Here is a 21302-nt window from a genome sequence, read left to right as displayed (position 1 = left end):
CGGTATTAATATATTTTAAGTTTGCCTACGACCAAACAGGTGACGACAGATTGATCATTGTATTAATAAGTCTGAAGTATGCCTACGCCCAAACAGGTGACTACAGACACATGTGATTTCAATCGTTGTGATAATACAGGCACTCCCTTGCAGTTCCTGCACGTGGATGATTTTATTCTGAAGTTGAGTGCAGTCTTTTTACTATCGTTCCTCGTAATAATTTCGTTTATGCTCACCCATTTGGGTAAAAGCCACTGGGAAACCGATGGAAAACGAGCAGAGCTATAAGATTGTACTCTCATTCAACATTTAAAGGCATAAATACTGGTATAAATGAGTTCAATACAGTTCATCGTCAGTATTTATTACAAAATTTAGAATGTTCATTGTTAATCTTCTTCTGCGGTAAGCTGGTGCAGTGATGAGGGAGTGGGCGCCGGATTGCGCCGCCGACAGCGCGTACTGCAGTTTGTGACGTCACCGAGGCGAGCGATCAGCTGACAAGTGACAGCTGCGACCCGCACACAGCCCGCGAACCGGAGGTGCGCCGTCTTCTCCCCTCCTTGCAGGTTTTCTCCGCCACCGCTCTACAGCAAAATTTCATGAAATGCAAGAACAACAGCAGCATCAGTTCATTATAGGTAAACAGATGTTCATTCCTGCGGATGGGGAAAACACATAATTATTCGTCCTGTTTTATTGTTTCATCCAGCACCAGTTTATGTGGATTTGCATATGAATTAATCTTTCACTTGTTAATACATACGAAGTCCACTGTACTGCTGTATGACGCTGTTCAAATGCCCCGTTTGTCATAAGTTAACTTTAGCTTCACACAGTTGTTGTGCCCCACAGTAGGATGTTTACACAGTCTCTCTACTTCTGCCACACACCACACTGTATATAACGTAACAAACAGGTATGTCCTGACACACTTGCACAGATCAGCTGTTCTGTTCGCTTGCGCTGGCGGATTCCCATTTTTGACTTACTCCACCTTGATCATCCGTGAGATACTGATTTGCTGACGTCCGTTTAGATCAGCTGTTCTCCGACTACGTTAAATAACCTTGTCCGAAACACACTTCTTAGTTCGCCACGGTCTTAAGCTGTTCATTACATTTAACGTTTATACACCAATATCTCTGGCGTTGTACCGCTTATATTGTTTCATGAACACTGTACATTACACTACAGTTCCCGTGTATGACGTTCCTTTTGGTCACACTGAATTCGGTTTATTGACACAACGTTCATTTGGGTCTATGCACACACAGTCACTGTTATTTACAATCTCTTGCGGTACATTAAATTGTAGATGAAAACTGTAACATTTTATTTACGTGAAGAAATACACACACATCGTGTTCGATTGCACATTATAACTAAATAAAATGTACGTTATGTATTGGTATCATGAGTCTCTTCCTGTTACTTACACTTGGCCAATTAGCTCATTTTTTGGACTTTTCGACACTGGTCTAGTTTATACAATAACTCAGTTTGTTACATATATGTACAGGACTCCTGAATATGTATCTGCTTCAGCGATATTTCTTTGAATCACTGTGCTCGACAGTCCGGTTCGGTCAAAACGTTCATGGCTTGTACCATTAGGTGTACTACGCTCATGACCAGTCAATAAATTATTTAGTCCCTTTCAAAGTTCTAGATTTATCATTTAATTTGTCATTAGATATTTCAAATAAACTCTATTATGAGATAACGTACATGAAACTTTTACTGCATACTACAAAAAAATCTTTCATCTTGACTTCCAATAAAAAGAAAATTCATTAACGAAAATACTTATCAAGCCTAAACTTACATCTACTACTTACTCACATATTATTTATAAAAAAAATTTCAAGTCCTTATATGATTGTAACTACTAGTAACGGCTCAATTATTCCCCATTCTAGCATCTCACGTATCTCTAGTTTCCCTGCCTCCTTTTTTGACCATGGAAAGGAGTAAGTAGTATTACAAAAGTCTTGTGTGGTATCACATCAATATTATACGTATAAACTCTGATGACCCCTGGTCTCTAAGAGAATACTTCTATATGTTCCTTTAATAGCTGAGATAATTGTAATTGCTGCTCTGGCGCCAGATATGTGGATTCCTCTACTTTCTCTTTTATTGATTGACAGGACTCTGTGATACTAACTTTCTCTCAACTGTGATAGATATAATCTCTCCCACCAAAACACTGCTGCGTATGCAGTATTTTTGGCAAATTAGATGTGACTTTCTGACAATATTTGTCATGTATAGCTTTTGTGCGCAGCAGTTCCAGTTTCACTCTTACTTCTCCATTTTCTAAACTGCAGATACCTTGAGAGAGGTCCGTATAGGAATTCCTTCTTCTCAAAAACTCCTAACTCAAAATACAGGCGACTCTCAATCCCTTTACAACTAGGAACGTGCGATGGAATGCTCCATTTCCTATAAATACGTCCACCTGTACCTGGCTATTCACTAAATGTGCTTGGGCACCAATGGCACCCGGCACTTTGCAATTCTGAACTGACAACACTTCCGCTTTATCCAATTGGCTCAATTTCCTATAGAAATAATAACTCATCGCAATAATTGTAGCTCCTGTATCTATTATGATATTGACCGGTATACTAAGAACTGTAGCCTAAACCACAGCCTATATCAACTGCCTATCTACTTGGATACATTTCTTATTCTCAGATGAAAGTCCCTCCTTCATTCCAACACCGCTGTTATATCTTAACATATTGACTACATCCTGTTTCTCTTTAGTCTCTTGTGAGCTCTCCCGCCGTCCCAAGGCCAACAACGGAGTGATAGCTGCGGTCGTCTTTAGTTTGTCGAATCGGTTGATGTAGGACGATCAACTATTCTCACACTTTGATTCTGGTTCTGGCAAGCCTTGAAGTACCGGCTTGACGGTGTTCCTTCCTACTATTACTATTGTTCGAGTATCTTCCGGGGTTATTCTGATTGTTCTGTCTCGGATACCAGAGTACTGCAAACCTGTTGTTCCCCTGTGGCCCAACGCCTCGCATCTGCTGTTGATTGCCACCTCCTGGGCCAAATCTATCATCGTTTCCATCTGTATTGGGGTGAACTGTTTCCTCAAGCCTGTCTGTTATTATTATCTTTGTCATCATTCGGATGACTGTTAAATGACTGATTTCCGTTCATAGGTTAACCATTGTCGTTTCGTCGATTAGAACAATTCCCACAATTATTCCCACCATTTTGTCTATTTTTGTTCTTTTCTCTATACTTGTAACCATTCCCATTGCTGATTTGAACTTCAAGTCTTCCTGAATTAAGTCTATTGAATCCCAGACAGTCAAAAAAGTATCCAAATCATTGTCTGGTACATGGATTAGTTTCTCTCTAATACTGGGCGAAGTCTGGCTTTTAATAGCACGATCTGAGATCGGTGCGTCCCAATATCGCGTTTTGTTAATATATTTTTCGAAATACTTTCTTAGGCGCCCTTGTTTAGGACTATATGTCTGTGGACTGTATTCTTCTTTTCTAAGTCTTTCCCGAGTATAAGATGACCAGTACTTATTTAAAAATGCTTTCTCAATTTCTTCACGTGTGTAGCTAGTTTCAGCTGTATCTGGCGCGCATAGAACAGCATCTCCTACTATGTACAAAACAATAAACTGTATCTTTTTTTTCTCAGTCCAGTCTCTGGGCAATATGATTCGTAAACTCTTATGAATACTACCGGGTGTATATTTTTCTTGTCGGTGGAGATGGTTTGAAACTGGGGGTTTTTAATTAAACACTCCTCCATCATTATTGAAGACACAGTAGGCACAGCAACCTCACTACTCAACTTTTAACTATTAGTACTACACGTTCTAGCCTGTACCCCACAAATTGTATTATAGGTGGCAGGAACGGCGGATTTTCGTTTGAAACATGAGAAGCAGGTATTTAATCATCCTCCATTCTCATGTTATTTATTCTTTCCTGTTCTGCCTCATTAATCTGACCAACCGAATGAACTGCACAAAGTGCGCGTGTCACTTCTGTCTGTATTTTATCGTCTATCTGTTTCTCTTTGTTATCCATCCATGTTTCTACTTTTCCTATGACCTTTTTAGTATGTTCCGGTAGGAAATTCTGTATTATTTCCTCATTTCCTATCTCTACATTTTCTACCCTCTCAGTTATATTCTAAATATCTTCCTTCATGCTACTCTGCTCTATCTGCAGGTTTTGTACGACTGTTCTTAAACTAGCTACCAAATTTGGCAATTCTTGCTACACTTGTTTCATACTGGCTATGTCTGCTTTCATGAGTTGAAAACTTTTAAGCTGTTCGTATATTCTGTTTTCTCTCTATTTTTCCCTTTTCTCTCTCTCTCTCTTTCTCGCTCCTACTGCTGTTTCTGGAACTGGTCTAGCTTCATTAGAATTGCAGCTACGGCGTGGTAGCGTTGCGCGATGCACGTAACTATTTGCTTAGTTGCGGACGCAGCTGTTTCACCCGCAACAGTTGGCAACACACTGTTATTAACGCCACGCTCTATCTTTGCGCGCTGATGTGCAGTCTCTACTACATGACCCCTAACATTTTCTTGCATCTTTCTATTGGATGTAGATCCCATGGTGATTTCCTCTAATTCGTTATCACTATCCTCTCGTGCATCTGCTTCCATATCAGCTCTCTCCTAGTCTTACTACGTAATCCATGGATTCTGAAAGTGGCATTATTCTTTCACAATTATTTTCATACGGTAATTACCACAATAATAATAATAATAAATACATACCTTCGTTTTTATTGACGACTCTGTTCTTATTCAAATCAGTAATGCGTTCAAGGTCTTCAGTTCCTTTTAACATCGAAAATAATAATCCTCGTACACATGAAACAAATTAAATATACAAGCATTAATTTTCTTATCTTAATAATATATTCATTTCACATACATAAAAAAACAAAGTTTTGACTGATTATTTTATATATATTCAAAATATTACTAATATTACTACAGATAACTGTATTAGATACAGACCGTGAACTAAAAGCGTCCGTCAGCTAGAATATCAGAAACAAGAAGACAATCAAACAAGCAACGTTAATCCCTCTTGTACCGAATGACAAAGATACTACACATTACTGTTCTGAAAGCGCATATAGCGCTTCCGTTGTTGTGTATCAATGATTTAACTTATACTCTTTTTTTTTCCTCCGGAGGCCATGCTATTCTGTACTGACAGTTTGTACCTTAATCGTCTTGGACAATTCATTGTGACGATGACAGTCTTATTGGTGTCAGGTCTGCCGCCTTGACATTTGGTCTTCTTGTGTCCATTGTTGTAGAAGTGAGTCAAACTGGTCACTGGACTGACCAGCAAGCAGAAGTAGAGGGCTGCGATCACCAGCATCGTGCAAATGGTTCAAATGGCTCTGAGCACTATGGGACTCAACGTCTGAGGTTATCAGTCCCCTAGAACTTCGAACTACTTTAAGCTAACTAACCTAAGGACATCACGCACATCCATGCCCGAGGCAGGACTCAAACCTGTGACCGTAGCGGTTGCGCGGTTCCAGACTGTAGCGCCTAGAACCGCTCGGCCACTCCGGCAGGCTGATCACCAGCATGTAAGTTTGCACATTTCGTGAATACATCTAACGAATTGCAGGCGCTGCAAATCGCTTCTTTGCGGATGTTTGCGCGGCGGCCGTAACCTGAGACAGCCCCATGCATCGAAAAAGGGGTACGCAGTAGTACTGCTGGTCTGCGTTGTTAGGAGAGAGTCACAGTCTTGGCACTTGTTATCAGCTGCACCAAAGTAGTGTAGCTTCTGTGTGGAATAAATCCAGCAAAGTCCATTGAGCGCTAGATAATTTCAGTTTGAGCTACCCGTGTTTTGAACCAGTATACATAGATGACACAGATAAACCTTAGCCTTTGCCAACTAAACACCATACAGTAGAGTGCTAATTATTTGCTGCTTCTATTTGTGCTGGCAACAGTTCATGATTTATTTGTCATCTCGCATAACTTGTTTGTCCTGTTTTATGAGTAAATGAACTCTTGCTATTTTTATAAAATCTTAAACCCTTGTTGGTACGCTAATCCCCCTTCACAAACTGAGTAGAATAATGACAGGGCCACCTTGGTATTAATTTTGTTCTTCAGTCAATTTTTATTTAAGACTCTGATAAGAGCGATAACCTCCAATGGAGGCTAGCGGTAGTGGCTACTGTCAGAGGGCAGATGTAATTTAGCAGACGCTTGGACAGGTAGACGAGTGGATGGCTTACAAGTTACTTTCACGGCATAAACTAAAAGTCACCTGTGGTCTTGCAAATCAAACGACAAGATCGGTGTAGTATTGCAAGTTGCCCAGCTTGTCTTCCTTGCATGCGTCACTCTTCCCCTCTCTAGAAGGTTCCAGAGGCTGTAATTGCTTCTATATAAGCACAACGCTGTGCAAACCCAGGCAGTGAGCGATTTTAATTCCTGATGATGACAGTAGAGACTAACATCACGAGCTGGAGTCTTTTATTTTACACTCCTGGAAATGGAAAAAAGAACACATTGACACCGGTGTGTCAGACCCACCATACTTGCTCCGGACACTGCGAGAGGGCTGTACAAGCAATGATCACACGCACGGCACAGCGGACACACCAGGAACCGCGGTGTTGGCTGTCGAATGGCGCTAGCTGCGCAGCATTTGTGCACCGCCGCCGTCAGTGTCAGCTAGTTTGCCGTGGCATACGGAGCTCCATCGCAGTCTTTAACACTGGTAGCATGCCGCGACAGCGTGGAAGTGAACCGTATGTGCAGTTGACGGACTTTGAGCGAGGGCGTATAGTGGGCATGTGGGAGGCCGGGTGGACGTACCGCCGAATTGCTCAATACGTGGGGCGTGAGGTCTCCACAGTACATCGATGTTGTCGCCAGTAGTCGGCGGAAGGTGCACGTGTCCGTCGACCTGGGACCGGACCGCAGCGACGCACGGATGCACGCCAAGACCGTAGGATCCTACGCAGTGCCGTAGGGGACTGCACCGCCACTTCCCAGCAAATTAGGGACACTGTTGCTCCTGGGGTATCGGTGAGGACCATTCGCAACCGTCTCCATGAAGCTGGGCTACGGTCCCGCACACCGTTAGGCCGTCTTCCGCTCACGCCCCAACATCGTGCAGCCCGCCTCCAGTGGTGTCGCGACAGGCGTGAATGGAGGGACGAATGGAGACGTGTCGTCTTCAGCGATGAGAGTCACTTCTGCCTTGGTGCCAATGATGGTCGTATGCGTGTTTGGCTCAGTGCAGGTGAGCGCCACAATCAGGACCGCATACGACCGAGGCACACAGGGCCAACACCCGGCATCATGGTGTGGGGAGCGATCTCCTACACTGGCCGTACACCTCTGGTGATCGTCGAGGGGACACTGAATAATGCACGGTACATCCAAACCGTCATCGAACCCATCGTTCTACCATTCCTAGACCGGCAAGGGAACTTGCTGTTCCAACAGGACAATGCACGTCCGCATGTATTCCGTGCCACCCAATGTGCTCTAAAAGGTGTAAGTCAACTACGCTGGCCAGCAAGATCTCCGGATCTGTCCCCCATTGAGCATGTTTGGGACTGGATGAAGCGTCGTCTCACGCGGTCTGCACGTCCAGCACGAACGCTGGTCCAACTGAGGCGCCAGGTGGAAATGGCATGGCAAGCCGTTCCACAGGACTACATCCAGCATCTCTACGATCGTCTCCATGGGAGAATAGCAGCGTGCATTGCTGCGAAAGGTGGATATACACTGTACTAGTGCCGACATTGTGCATGCTCTGTTGCCTGTGTCTATGTGCCTGTGGTTCTGTCAGTGTGATCATGTGATGTATCTGACCCCAGGAATGTGTCAATAAAGTTTCCCCTTCCTGGGACAATGAATTCACGGTGGTCTTATTTCAATTTCCAGGAGTGTACATGATGCAGCTTGTAAACAGAAAGGATTGCACTGTTACATTTTCGAAATATGGGCATAAAATAGCCCCCATCCCACTTGGCATTGCGACAGTAAACTGTATTCCAAAACATTTGTGTTTATCACCTCCGACATGTCCTTTCTCACAGCTTATTTCAGGAAGTTGGCAGTAGCTTACACAAGCCTCCTGCCATGCACCGCTAATTGGCAATGGCAAGACTAGTAGTGGGAGTGACGTTCATCGTAGTACAGTCAGTTTCCTTGAAATACTTACTGATTGCATTCACAAACGTTCCTCGTGAGTATGTCTGTTAGCGATAATGTTATCAAGATCCCTAGAGTACTTCCTGAAATTAAATCGAACTTTCGGACAGAAACTACGAAGGGAACATTAATTTATATATGTGTAGTATTACGCGACCACTTTCGTGGGAGCACTGAAGTAACCTGTGTATTCATAATCAAATACCAGTTCGATTGGAATATTTAATCGCCACCAAGGAACATGATAAACGATATTACAAGTGATTGTCGGCTATTGAAATGTCCCCTTGGAACAATTATACAAGATTATGCTTAAACTGACACACAATAATCTTTAGCGCAACGCAATCTGACTTTCAATAATCCCTACAAGAGAATGGCCCTGACTAACATTAACCTATATGTTTCACAAATCACTTACCTTACAAAAATCTTCGTTACTCGAACTACTGCAATACAGCGAGCGCCACTACTGCCAGCTAACTAAAAGATTCAAACTATGGAACTCACTAACTACTGATAGGCACAGTTAGCAAATGAAAGATTTTAATAGAGAACAAACAATGTATTTACCTTTATAGTCGTAATATATATATATCAGTTTATGACACCAATTCTTACAAATCTCAAAACTCCGCCATCTCTCTCCCCACATCCACCACCGCTGGTGGCTCACCTCCAACTGCGCAACGCTACGCGCTGTTAGCATCCAGCTGCCGCTGCCCGACACTACAATGGCAGACAACAATGCAAACTAGCCACAGACTGCGCAAAGCACAGTCAGTGATTTTTCATACAGAGCGCTATGTGGCGTTACCAATAAGAAAACCTAAACAGCCTACTTACATAGCCCCCATGATGCCCACAAAAAATTTCTACAAATTGTTTTGGGCAGTGGCCAATAATGATTTGATAAAATTTTTCATAATTACTAAAACAAAGATATCAAATGCACACACTTATTGATACAATGTTGGTCAGAAGCTAAAATTTTCTCTCAGTCCATAAAGACAGTCCTGATCGTTTATCACAGTAAAATTGCAGTGTTTTTTTCAAAGTCTGAGCAATAAAAGAAATTGCACTTGGAAGTAGTGGATTTCTAAGCAGTCTTGAAGAAGTAGTGTTGTCCTTCCAACAGGAAGACAGTGCTGACTCTTGACATGCTGACAGGTAATAGGCCACAACAGAGGAAACCCAGAGCAGAGTCAGTCGAAGATTTGAAGAAGATTGGTAGGTAGGTCAACACAGAGTAGACCCATTGTAGTCCAGGTAGAGATTACGGTATTGGTGGGCCACCAGAGGTGCAGACCCACTGCAGTCCTCGTAGAAATAATGGTATTGATGGGTCATCAAAGGTGTAGACCCACTGCAGTCCTTGTAGAGATGGCCAGCAGCCATCTGTTTGACTGTGCAGGCGCACAATCACCATTGAAGAGTCTTGCAGATAATATAGCAAGTCCATAACCACCACTTGTGAACTCACAAAAATTGTTTTTGAAATATCCTTAGAACCAGCAATGCTGTTATCCAGTCCCTTACTGAATTATTAACACCCGTGCAAACACTATCAGTCACTACTTCTCACATATTGTCCATATACTATGACCAACAGAAACGTGTGCAGTGAAATGTAATTTACAAGTTACTTAATTTGATGAACTGTTGTCAATTACAGTTTTATAACATGAGAGTACAATAACAAAGGTACAAAATATATCATTAAAGAACATAATAGTACAGATAACATTTGCAGTAATACAGGCTTTACAAAACAATCGAAATAACAAATACATCAGTGTTACAGGAATTATGACATGAGTACATACATCAAAGATCAGAATAACTTTTCAAACATCAACTTCACACATGAACATTAGAACAAAACAGAATAAATAATGTGTAAACATCTTTACTAAGTAAATAACATGTTATTAATGCAAATTATATTTGAGGATAACAGTATTCCTCATCATAGTGAATGTAGCTTAGTGTTAGAAAAATTCTGCAACATACGTCTTATCAGATAAACATATAAAGACCGATAGAACATAAATACACAAGGGTACACAAACACATAGTGGGATAACAGAAGGGGAAAGGACAGGGTTTGTTTTCAGTGTAACATTTGGTACTGCAGTCCAATCCAAAACGTCATTCTGTAGATCTTTCGTCTTATCTCAACATTTGTTTCCACCAAAAATATCCTATCCAAGCACGCTTATAGTATTTTGTTCACATTCTCTTTCAAAAATAGTTTTCCTCCACTGTACACTACTTTTTTGGCCAAATCATTTTCTTATAGCTTCTCAATGCATTTCTTCGAATTCCTCATAACTCATTCTCTTTTATAACCTACCCCATCTTAAGCTAACTTAAAGCTACTGAGTTCAGATGCTAAACTAAGGGTTGGAGGCAATGCAGCAGCACAAAACAATTAATACAAACAGCAATAACAAAAAAAAACAATGGAAATTGGCAAAGCAAGCAGCAGGATATGTAATAACTTATATCTAAACATGACAAACGCACAAGCAGAAAAAATAGTATACTAAAGACAACAATGCAGATAAGGGAAAGTTATAATCACATCTTAATGTCTATGTAATTAAAGTGACACACTACAAAAACTAATTCTAAAAAAATTACCAAGTACTGGAAAAGAAAATTATATATGCAGTTACTGTTACTAGTCCTTTCTTATTGATCTTTCCTTTACAAGAGCTCCTTTTTTTGAAGAATGTGGATCATAAAATTATTATTTAACAGATCTGTTGACAGAAAGTTTTCACATTAGCAAATGCATTTAATTTTATTTTAGAAAACCAATGCTGCAACACAGCTGGAAAACAGATATCAAATGAAATAAGCAATTATGCAAAGCAAAGAATAAAAACATCATTCAGTAGCTATGTGGCATTTCATAAGTCAGTACAAGTTCTCTCAACTCTCGTAGAAAGACACTTGTCATAATCAGGTGTGCGGATGTAAGAATGTTTCCAAGTAATGAGCGTGTCGTATTTGCGATGCTTTCTACAAAGGAATGTCAATAGCGAGGATAATGGCCTCTTTTCTTTTTCACCACCTATGCCTCTGAAAGGCACACACTAATGGCTTGTTTCCAGGTGGCTGTCGCCCAGCTGGGTGCCCACGACGCATTACGTGCAGGTGGTCACTTAACCGTCTTACCGAAATATTTACGACACCAGTTTCCGCTACAGTGGTAGTCTCATATAAAAAATTTCACAGGTCAATAATTAGCGTTACACATCTGTAGAAAGAAAATCCTATTGATATAACAGTGTCCAAAAAAGTTCCGTCGCCATTCTAATACATTCACGCATCTACATACATTTCATCTCTTAAAGTACGATTCTCGGTTTCCAACATCCTTTTTCACAAATCAGAGTCCCTAACCACTACTCATTATTCCTTGCTTTATTACACATATACATATTCGTAGACACTTCTTCAATATTTCATCATAATAAATACGTAGCATAATCAAATTCCTCATATAGCACCAGCTTATTGATGATAAACATACCTCAACAGCATAATACACATAGTCATCGTAATAATAACATCGTAACACCTCAGTCAACTCTCAAAATCGTCGTAGCTTCCCCCAATAATTTCAAAACCTAAAAAAACTCCTCTGCTCATGTCAAAAGTGTCATCTGCCTCAAACGTACTTTAAAAATCATGATCCCATACCAAATAAATCATTCAAAGCTCTCATAGTATCACAATGTTTCCGAAAAATATATGAACAGTTTAGAAAGTACAGATAAAATACCATTGCGTAAGTGTCAAGTTATCCAATGGTGTAATTACGTAAACATGTGTCACTGACGTAGTAAATAAAAAATGTGTTTTTCTGTTAAATAATCAGATCGCTGTGTAATTTATGTGTTAGAGAAATATGGTACCGACGTGTAAAGTTGTATAAACAAATACCATATTAGCTAGGGCTCCTTGTGGTTGCCACACACATGGTACACAAAGTAAGCGTGTACCGCCCTGAGGATTAACGTAATTATATCCTCAGATGTTACAGATTACAGCAATGGAATGAAATGTATCACGGAAAACCTTTGTATCATTGTATTTCAAATATCTTTAAAAATAAATGTTTTAAGTGCAAAATTAATCACTCAAATACGTGTACTGTAGCGCTAAACTGTGCGTCTTGTTGTAAGATAATCTCTGTGAAAGTGTCGTAGTTATCGTCCTCCGAAAGCTAAGTTCTACAGAAGTCAATGTACTTACCTCATGATAAACAAAAGTGAAATTCTTTCCGTATAGATATCGTAGTTATTACGTACCTTATCGTTATCAAGAAAGTACTATAATGTAACGCATTGTTGTGCTATGGAAAAGGCTGTCTCATTGAAACTATACCACAAAAGTTACTACTAAAACATGTTATCCTTTCCAGAAGAATTCAGAAAAACTGTGCAGATATAAAACAGAAACACCGCAAAAGCAACATTGTAAATTGGCTCTCATTAGTAGCGTCGTGATAAAATCGTGTAGCTGTCAAATAAACCAAATACTAAGTTATCTTTAATCTCACAGAAAGTACTTCAAATAAAGAATGTCTTTTCAACTAAAACAAAACGTAGCATTAAAATCTCATTAACAGTATATATTCTAAGTATGTAAGCCTTATAGTCGTTACGTAATCGTGCAACTAACAAGCAAGAATGTACAAATAACAACACTGTGTTGTCTGTTCACTATAACAATGCATTCGTAATTTCTGTTTAAAAGTGTTCCCTGGGTTCTAGACTGGATAGTTAACTTCAAAACATTGTTGCATGTTAACAGTTTCTCAGTGTGACAAAGCATACCAGAAATGTGAAGTGAAATGCTTTATGGCAAAGACAAAGTTAAAAAGCAGATTATATTTCAATAAACGGTTTTACATGTGAAATGGGGTGCAATCTTTTGCTCTTCACAGTGCTCAAAGTTTCAACTTGAACGCAATTATCATGCGGTAAACGTCGGTAAAGAATACTGGAATTTTGCTCAAGGTTAGCTTATGTTATTTTTCTCTGAGCCAGCCGGCGAACGCGGCTGCCTGCGGTGCGAGTCATTGTCTGTCTCTTTGTTGGCGCGCGTCGTTATAGGGATTAGGAGACCTAACTTCTACAAATTCACCTTGTCGAGAGGGCCATGTCCTGTAGGAATCCCGCCAGTTCTGATGCAATTCAGGTCTGTCATTTTGTCGGTAGTTTCCATAGTTTCTTTCTTGTCGGTCACGTGGTGGAGAATTTCTCCCTGAATCGTAACTGCGCACTGGACCGTTGCGTCTTACGTTATTCTGTCTCCCTTGAAATGTCCCCTTTGAACAATTATACAAGATTGTGCTTAAACTGACACACAATAATCTTTAGCGCAACGCAATCTGACTTTCAATAATCCCTACAAGAGAATGCCCTGACTAACATTAACCTGTATGTTTCACAAATCACTTACCTTACAAAAATCTTCGTTACTCGAACTACTGCAATACAGCGAGCGCCACTACTGCCAGCTAACTAAAAGATTCAAACTATGGAACTCACTAACTACTGATAGGCACAGTTAGCAAATGAAAGATTTTAATAGAGAACAAACAATGTATTTACCTTTATAGTCGTAATATATATATATCAGTTTATGACACCAATTCTTACAAATCTCAAAACTCCGCCATCTCTCTCCCCACATCCACCACCGCTGGTGGCTCACCTCCAACTGCGCAACGCTACGCGCTGTTAGCATCCAGCTGCCGCTGCCCGACACTACAATGGCAGACAACAATGCAAACTAGCCACAGACTGCGCAAAGCACAGCCAGTGATTTTTCATACAGAGCGCTATGTGGCGTTACCAATAAGAAAACCTAAACAGCCTACTTACACTATTAACTAATGTAACCTTACTCTACGTTCACTTTTGATTCGATTTTGCTTGCCTTATACAAGTGAGAGGATGCTGAAATTGTTCTGGACAGCCGACTGGAGTGGCCGAGCGTTTCTGGGCGCTACAGTCTGGAAACGCGCTACCGCTACGGTGGCAGATTCGAATCCTGCCTCTGGCATGGATGTGTGTGATGTCCTTAGGTCAGGTAGGTTTAAGCAGTTCTAAATTCTAGGGGACTGATGACCTCAGATGTTAAGTCCCATAGTGCTCAGAGCCATTTTTTTTGTTCTGGACAATGCAGAAACACTGCGAGGGGAGTAAAACTAGGCCAGACGTTTCACAGAAGCCCATGGGCTGGACAGCCTCTATTGCCACGATGGGTTATCCAAATCATCATCAATGGACACAGATAAGGATCTTCTGTGGAGCAAGCCCTCCCTCGTTATACATTTTAGAACCCAAGAGAGTGGACTGAGAAGGAACATTTTTATCAGAAGGCACTATTCGCACAAAATCAGGAAACCAAGTTTTATGTCCACCACCGGATGCCACAGGCAAATGTAATAGGAACCCGCCCTGTTCGTCCCTTATTCCCCTTTTCAGAACTATTTGCCTTTCATTTAACACCACTACAATCACTTTACAGCTGAAATTGATTCACTTATGTGATTTATTAACATCCTTTACTCCATCCACCCCTTTTCTCATATGTACCAAGGTGTTATTGTATTACCGAGCTGGATGATACAGGCTTTAGCACACTGTACTCGAATTCGGGAGGACGACTGCTCATGCCCGCATCCAAGCAGCATGATTTAGGTTTTCCGTAATTTCCTTAAATCGCTTCAGGCAAATTCCTTTGAAAGGGCACGGCCGACTTCTTCCGTCATCCTTCCGTAATCAGATGGTACTGGTGACTCGCTGATTGGTTCCCCTCCCCAAACTCAATGAACCAAACATCTTATTATATTAATATTGCTATTTTTTTGCAGAGTGAGCCAAAGTAAAAGTTGTTCTAGTCTCATCTAACAGCCGTAGGAGGGTGATTAATTTATTTCTGTTGAAGGGAGCACTGTCCAACCGTCCAAGAACCACATTGCCATTTGAGATCCGAGTACAGCGTGTGCTGGAGTCACTCGGTGTGTAACAAGTACCACCCCACATTACTGCAGAGGCCCAGGGTAGTTTTAAATTTGGTGCAGTAGAGGAGGGTTGCACTCCCGTTTCATTCTTTCGTGCAATGTTTTCTGACATTTTGTTTGAGCACAATAACAATGTCGGTGTCTTTATACAGGGGTCTAAACACGGGTCCTCAGTTGGTCGCTCTATTGTTTTTCCGGATCGTGTCATCAAGGTCCCACTGACAGAATTATATGCGATATTGCGGGAATTGGTGCAAATGAAGCGTTCTTCCAGTGCTAAATTTCTGGTCTGTTCCGATTCTCTGAGTGCTTTTCACTCTCTACAACTTTTGTACCCAGCAGATAAAGTAGTCCACAATATCCAGGATGCCTTCCTCCAGCTATAACGACGTCCGTAGCGTACCTCTTTCCAGCCACGTCGACGGGACGAGGGGCTCCTTATTCGTCTTCGCAAAGGCCACAGCCCCATGTCGCTTGGCTTCATACTCCGGCTGGAGGACCCTCCAATATATGGTGCTTGGGGGCTACAGATCACTGTGCGCCACATTTTATTATACTGTGTTGTATTTTCCGACCAGCGGGCTGAGGCGTATTTTCCGACGGATCTGCCATCTGTTTTAAGGAACGTCCAAACGAATGTGGTCGAGTCTTCAGGTTTTTTGGAAATGTCCAACATTTTTGAAAAGGCTATGGGAGATGGTAGTAATATGTTAACAGGGTGACTGGGTCAGCAACAGTACTTTTTTTTTTGAGTAGTCAACCAGTGACATTTGCCTATGCCACACTTTTACCTCCATTGTCGTTTTACTTGCGTTTTAATCTCATCTATAGTTAGTTTTAGCCTTTCTACCTTGTTTTAGAGCATTTGAGGCAGAGTGACTACTGTGCTCGTTTCGAATGCGTGGTTGCGAAAATTTTTTCGAGATTTTAGCCACATTCGTTTGCCTTAATGAGTGTTTGGGCAGTCATAACCTCGAGTTTGAGCGTCATAAGCTAATTACACACATACACACACGCAAACACAAGAGCTCAGTTTTGAATTCTTACGTGAATTCATCAAAACTAGACATTATTGTATTAGTGGGAATTCCGCGATCGTTCATTCAATAAAACTATGGAATTTCAGTCTTTGATCGCTATTTTTTATTTTCAATGAGCGGTTTCGAGATAGCTGCCAATCTTCAGATCATACATTGCATTTACAGACTAACTTGTCAGTACAGATCAACCGATTGTTCTGTACTGACAAGTTAGTCCGTAAATACAATATATGATCTGAAGATGGGCAGCTAGCCCGAAACCGGCCATTGAAAATAAAAAAAGCGATCAAAGACTGAAATGCCATATTTTTAGTCTTACATGAACTAATAATCCCCAGGCAGTATCGACTAGCAATAAAAGCAATAGAAGACGGACACGAGCAGGCGGAAGAGGACTGTTGGGATCGATGGTGCAGAATGCACCTTGAAGTAACGTTGGCACCCAGCTGTGGCTCGTGCAGCGCGTGGGGTCCTCTCTGCAGGGAATAAAACGAGGCTAATGAGGGGCAGAGCCGTGAGGACAGACCGCAGCGCGGCGATCCGAGCCGGCCATCTGTTCCTGTTCGCGTGGTTCCGGTGGTGGTGGCGCCGGCTGGGGCTGTGGTGGCGCGCCGGGAGGAGCGGCCCCCGGCCGGCCGCCCACACGTCGCGACGCCGCCGCTCCTGCTGCCACCGCCCTTCGGATATTTAATCGGCTTTGCGACTTATCTGGCCGGGTTAAATTCTGCCGGTCCTCCGCGGCCTGCCCGGCCAGCCTAAGCTCCAACTGCAAAGCCGCCGGATTTGCCCGCCATCCGCCTGCCGCCTGCGTGCCTACCAACACGGCGGCGTCGGCGGACCGCCCCCACATCACCGGCTGTCGAGCCGCCGTAAGCGATCTGCCCGGCTTAGCGACTTCTTCTCCCCTGTACCGCGGCCCCGCTCACCGACCAGATTTTCGCCGCTGTTGACTCCAAATCTGGTATTTCTTGCATCTCTCCTGGATGTGAATTTATCGCCGTTTCTCATATCGATCCTTTATGGCAGGAAGGTTGGATCTGTCGTAATCGGAGAAAAAGCCAGACCGGGATCTTAGCCTTTCGCGGGCAAGTGCTCTACCATGTGAGCTACACGAGCACGATCCACAACCCGTCATTACAGCTTTAATTCCGCCGGTTCCATTCAGGAAACATCACCTAGTCAATGGATAAGCAATTTCTCCGCAGCATCCTGTCTAAGGAGCGCTAGTTCTGCAATGTTTGCAAGAGAGCTTCTTTGAAGTTTGGAAGGTAGGAGTCGAGGTACTGGCTGAACTAAAGCTGTGAGGACGGATTGCGAGTCGCGCTTGGGTAGTTCAGATGGTAGAGCACTTGCCCTCAAAAGGTAAAAGGTCCCTAGTTCGATTCTCGGACCGGGACAAAACTTTAATCTGCCAGGAAGTTTCATATCAGCGCACGCTCCGTTGAGGAGTGAAAATTTCATTCTCTAAGAAGAAGAGTTGTTAAATCAAACAAAGAACTCCAGGTAGACGTACATTATGTGATAAAAAGTGTCCGGAGACCCCCAAAACATACGTTTTTCGTATTAAGTGCATGGCGCTGCCACCTCCTGGCAGATATTCCATATCAGTGACCTCAGTAGTCATTAGACAGTGTGAGAGAGCAGAATGGGGTACACGACGGAACTCACAAAAAAAAAAAAAAATGGTTCAAATGGCTCTGAGCACTATGGGACTTAACTTCTGAGGTCATCAGTCCCCTAGAACTTAGAATTACTTAAACCTAACTAACCTACAGACATCACACACATCCATGCCAGAGGCAGGATTCGAACCTGCGATCGTAGAGGTCGCGCGTTTCCATACTGTAGCGCCTAGAACCGCTCGGCCACCAGGCCGGCTGGAACTCACAGACTTCGAACGTTGTCAGGTGATTCAGTGCCCTTGTGTCATACGTCACTACGCGAGATTTTCACACTCCTAAACATCCGTAGGTTCACTGTTTCCGATGTGATAGTGAAATGGAAACGTGAAGGGACACGTACAGCACAAAATCGTGCATACCGACCTCGTGTGTTGACTGACAGAGACCGCCGACAGTTGAAGAGGGTCGTAATGTGTAATAGGCAGACATCTATCCAGGCCATCACACAGGATTTCAAAACTGCATCAGGATCCACTGCAAGTACTATGACAATTAGGCGGGAGCTGAGAAAACTTACATTTCATGATCGACCGGCTGCTCATAAGCCACACGTAACGCCGGTAAATGCACAACTACGCTTCGCTTGGTAAGCGTAAACATTGGACGATTGAACAATGGGAAAACGTTGTTTAGAGTGACGAATCACGGTACACAATATGGTTATTCGATGACAGGATATGGGTGAATGCCCGGTGAATGTCATCCGCCAGCGCGTGTAGTACCAACAGTAAAATTCGGAGGTGGTGGTGTTATGGTGTGGTCGTGTTTTTCATGCAGGGGGCTTGCATCCCATGTTGTTTTGCGTGGCACTATCACAGAACAGGCCTACGTTCGTCTTTTAAGCACCTTCTTGCTTCCCACTGTTAAAGAGCAATTGAAGGATGGCGACTGCATCTTTCAACACAATCGAGCACTTGCTCATAATGCACGGCCTGTGGCGGAGCGGTTACACAACAACATCCCTGTAGTGGATTGGCCAGCACAGAGTCCCAACCTGAGCCCAGTAGAACACCTTTGGGATTTTTTGGAACAGCGACTTTGTGTCAGGCCTCACCGAACGACGTCAGTACCTCTCCTCAGTGCAACACTCCGTGAAGAATGGTCTGTAATTCCCCAAGAAACTTTCCAGCACATGACTGAACGTATGCCTGCGAGACTGGAAGGCTAAGGGTGGGCCAACACCATGTTAAATTCCAGCAGTACCGACGGTGGGCGCAACGAACTTGTAAGTTGTTTTCAGCCAGGTGTCGGGATAATTTTTGTTACATAGTGTATCAACCATTGTGAGCGTGTGGGATTGATCTGAGATGTTCCCTTTACCCGTGGCTCCTGCAAGATGCAATTTCTACCCCCACTATACTACAGAAGTCAGACGGACGCTCCTAACGTTAACTTTGCTGAATCTATTTCTAGATAACGTTGTTTGCTACTACTTAATATTCCGTTTGCCATTCACTTGTATTTGTTTGACGATTCAAGGTTTATTTTTGGAGAGTTGGTTGTAATAGTTGCCATACCTCAAAGTTCATGGAAAGACATTTGTAGCAATTTGCTTCGTAGGACTGGATCTGTCTTCTGCTCTTCTTCATCTTGCATCTTCTGTTCTTCTCTTGTTTCTTGCATTCTTGTGTTCTTCTTGGGCTAGGAATATGTGAATTTTAGTGTAGGAGTGATATAGGATTTGTAGTGTCTGACTACCTTTCCAAATGTTACTTGATGACAATTTTGAACATGACCGACAATACAGCAACCGTAGACGAAATTTGTAATATTACTTGAAAATACAGCTCTTCGGTTGCACAGGTAAAATTTTTTTTACTTTACCTTGGTTTCAAATGCTCTAAGGCAGCCTTCATTAGAAGTAAAAAAAATTTTCATTACATAGAGCTACTTGATGAGTTTCTATATTTTAGTAATTTTTGTACCTTTATTGTCGTCTTGTCCTATTATGATTCTCCCCACGCTCTTCCGTTGTGTGGCAGTGTCGTGACGTATGAAATGTCCGTGCTGCGTGTAGTCCTCCTGAAGTTCAACCTGGTTGCAACCAGCATTTCTAGTATGGCGTCAGTCTTCATGTTGTTGTTATTACCCTAAGTGCTTTCTCAACATGTCTGTATCCTCTCCGTCGCTATCTCGAAGCAGCAGGTGTTAAGGGAGCTGGTGATTGGTGTTGGTGGCGATGTCCCTCTGACGCATCGAAATATTTACAAATTTTGTTTTACATATACATGTTATTTACAAAATATCTCTGATTTTATAAAATGCTAAAATTTTCTTATAGTGGCAAAAATTATTGTATATATATGATTTCTTTTCATTATTCTAATTATGTCCCACCAGTTCTTCATTCTTTTAATTGTTGTGTATCATTCATTGTTTGTGTGCATGTTGTAGGATACTTGATACTACAAGAGATTGTTAGTGTGTATTGTGTATCTTTTTCTTTTATTTAATGTGTTATTTTTATTTATTTTTATTTAATAATTAATATAAGGTAGAGTGGACGTTAGTTTGCCTAACCTCTTCCGCATTTTTCAATTCAATCTTTATGTTTTGAAGTATTCGGTGGCCTAACTTCTACATCTGGTTTCTCTTTGTTGTGTTGTTCTTGTCTTTGTGGACCATAATTTCATCGGTAATTAACCGCTCCCTGGTCTCGCCAGCTGCTGTTTCTAACATCTTGACCTCTTTAAAATTACCCTTGACCGTTGGCATTTTGATTCCTAAGCCCATATCCGGCACTGTATGAGTGTCCATTACCGTTCGTACTTCGGTACCAATTATTATGGTTATCGTTTCTATGCCAATTGTCTCCACTGTGCCACTGTCCTTTTAAATTGCCTGAAATTATTGGTGTTAGGATTACAATAATTATTATTGGAATATTCGTTGCTAGTCCTCTCGTTTTGCTGTTTCCTTTCCTTTGTTTTCTCTTTCACCTGGTCTTCTTTAGACATTAATTCTAGTTCCCTTAAAATCTCTTTGAATTCTTCGGTATTTTCATTTTTTCCTACTGTCGCCTGTTGATACATTACCGGTAATTTCATTCTATACAGACGTATCAGCTCTCCGTTACTGTATGATTTGTCTAGGCATTGATTCTTTTTGTCCATTGTGTCAAAGAATTTTACCACGCTTTACGCTCCTGAGTTTTCATATGGTGTCATCTGATGTAACTCATATTTAATTTTGTTTTGCGCCTCCTTAGACCAATATCTTTCGAAAAATGCTGTACAGAACTGTAGGTAAGACGTACAGGTAGCCGCGATCTTTTGCATCACCTCTGCTACTGTCCCTGACATCTGTGCACAAA

The 21302-nt window shown here is 41.9% G+C and overlaps 1 protein-coding gene across 1 annotated transcript in view; it reads right to left on the bottom strand.

Annotated features, from left to right (window-relative positions):
• LOC126267623 (translation initiation factor IF-2-like) overlaps positions 1 to 17157 on the bottom strand; it is a 56094-nt gene extending 38937 nt beyond the window's left edge. Inside the window, exons 1-2 of the mRNA XM_049972922.1 lie at positions 16834 to 17157; positions 16731 to 16783 (exon numbers count right to left, since the gene is read on the bottom strand). Of these exons, the coding sequence (XP_049828879.1) occupies positions 16731 to 16783; positions 16834 to 17157 (377 nt within the window). The remainder of the gene's footprint in view (positions 1 to 16730; positions 16784 to 16833) is intronic.
• Positions 17158 to 21302: the final 4145 nt, after the last annotated feature.

This window comes from Schistocerca gregaria, chromosome 4 (genome assembly GCF_023897955.1).
Source record: "Schistocerca gregaria isolate iqSchGreg1 chromosome 4, iqSchGreg1.2, whole genome shotgun sequence".
NCBI lineage: Eukaryota > Metazoa > Arthropoda > Insecta > Orthoptera > Acrididae > Schistocerca > Schistocerca gregaria.
Note: the sequence above shows the minus strand (reverse complement) of the source record. Positions and strands in the feature narration are given on the sequence as shown.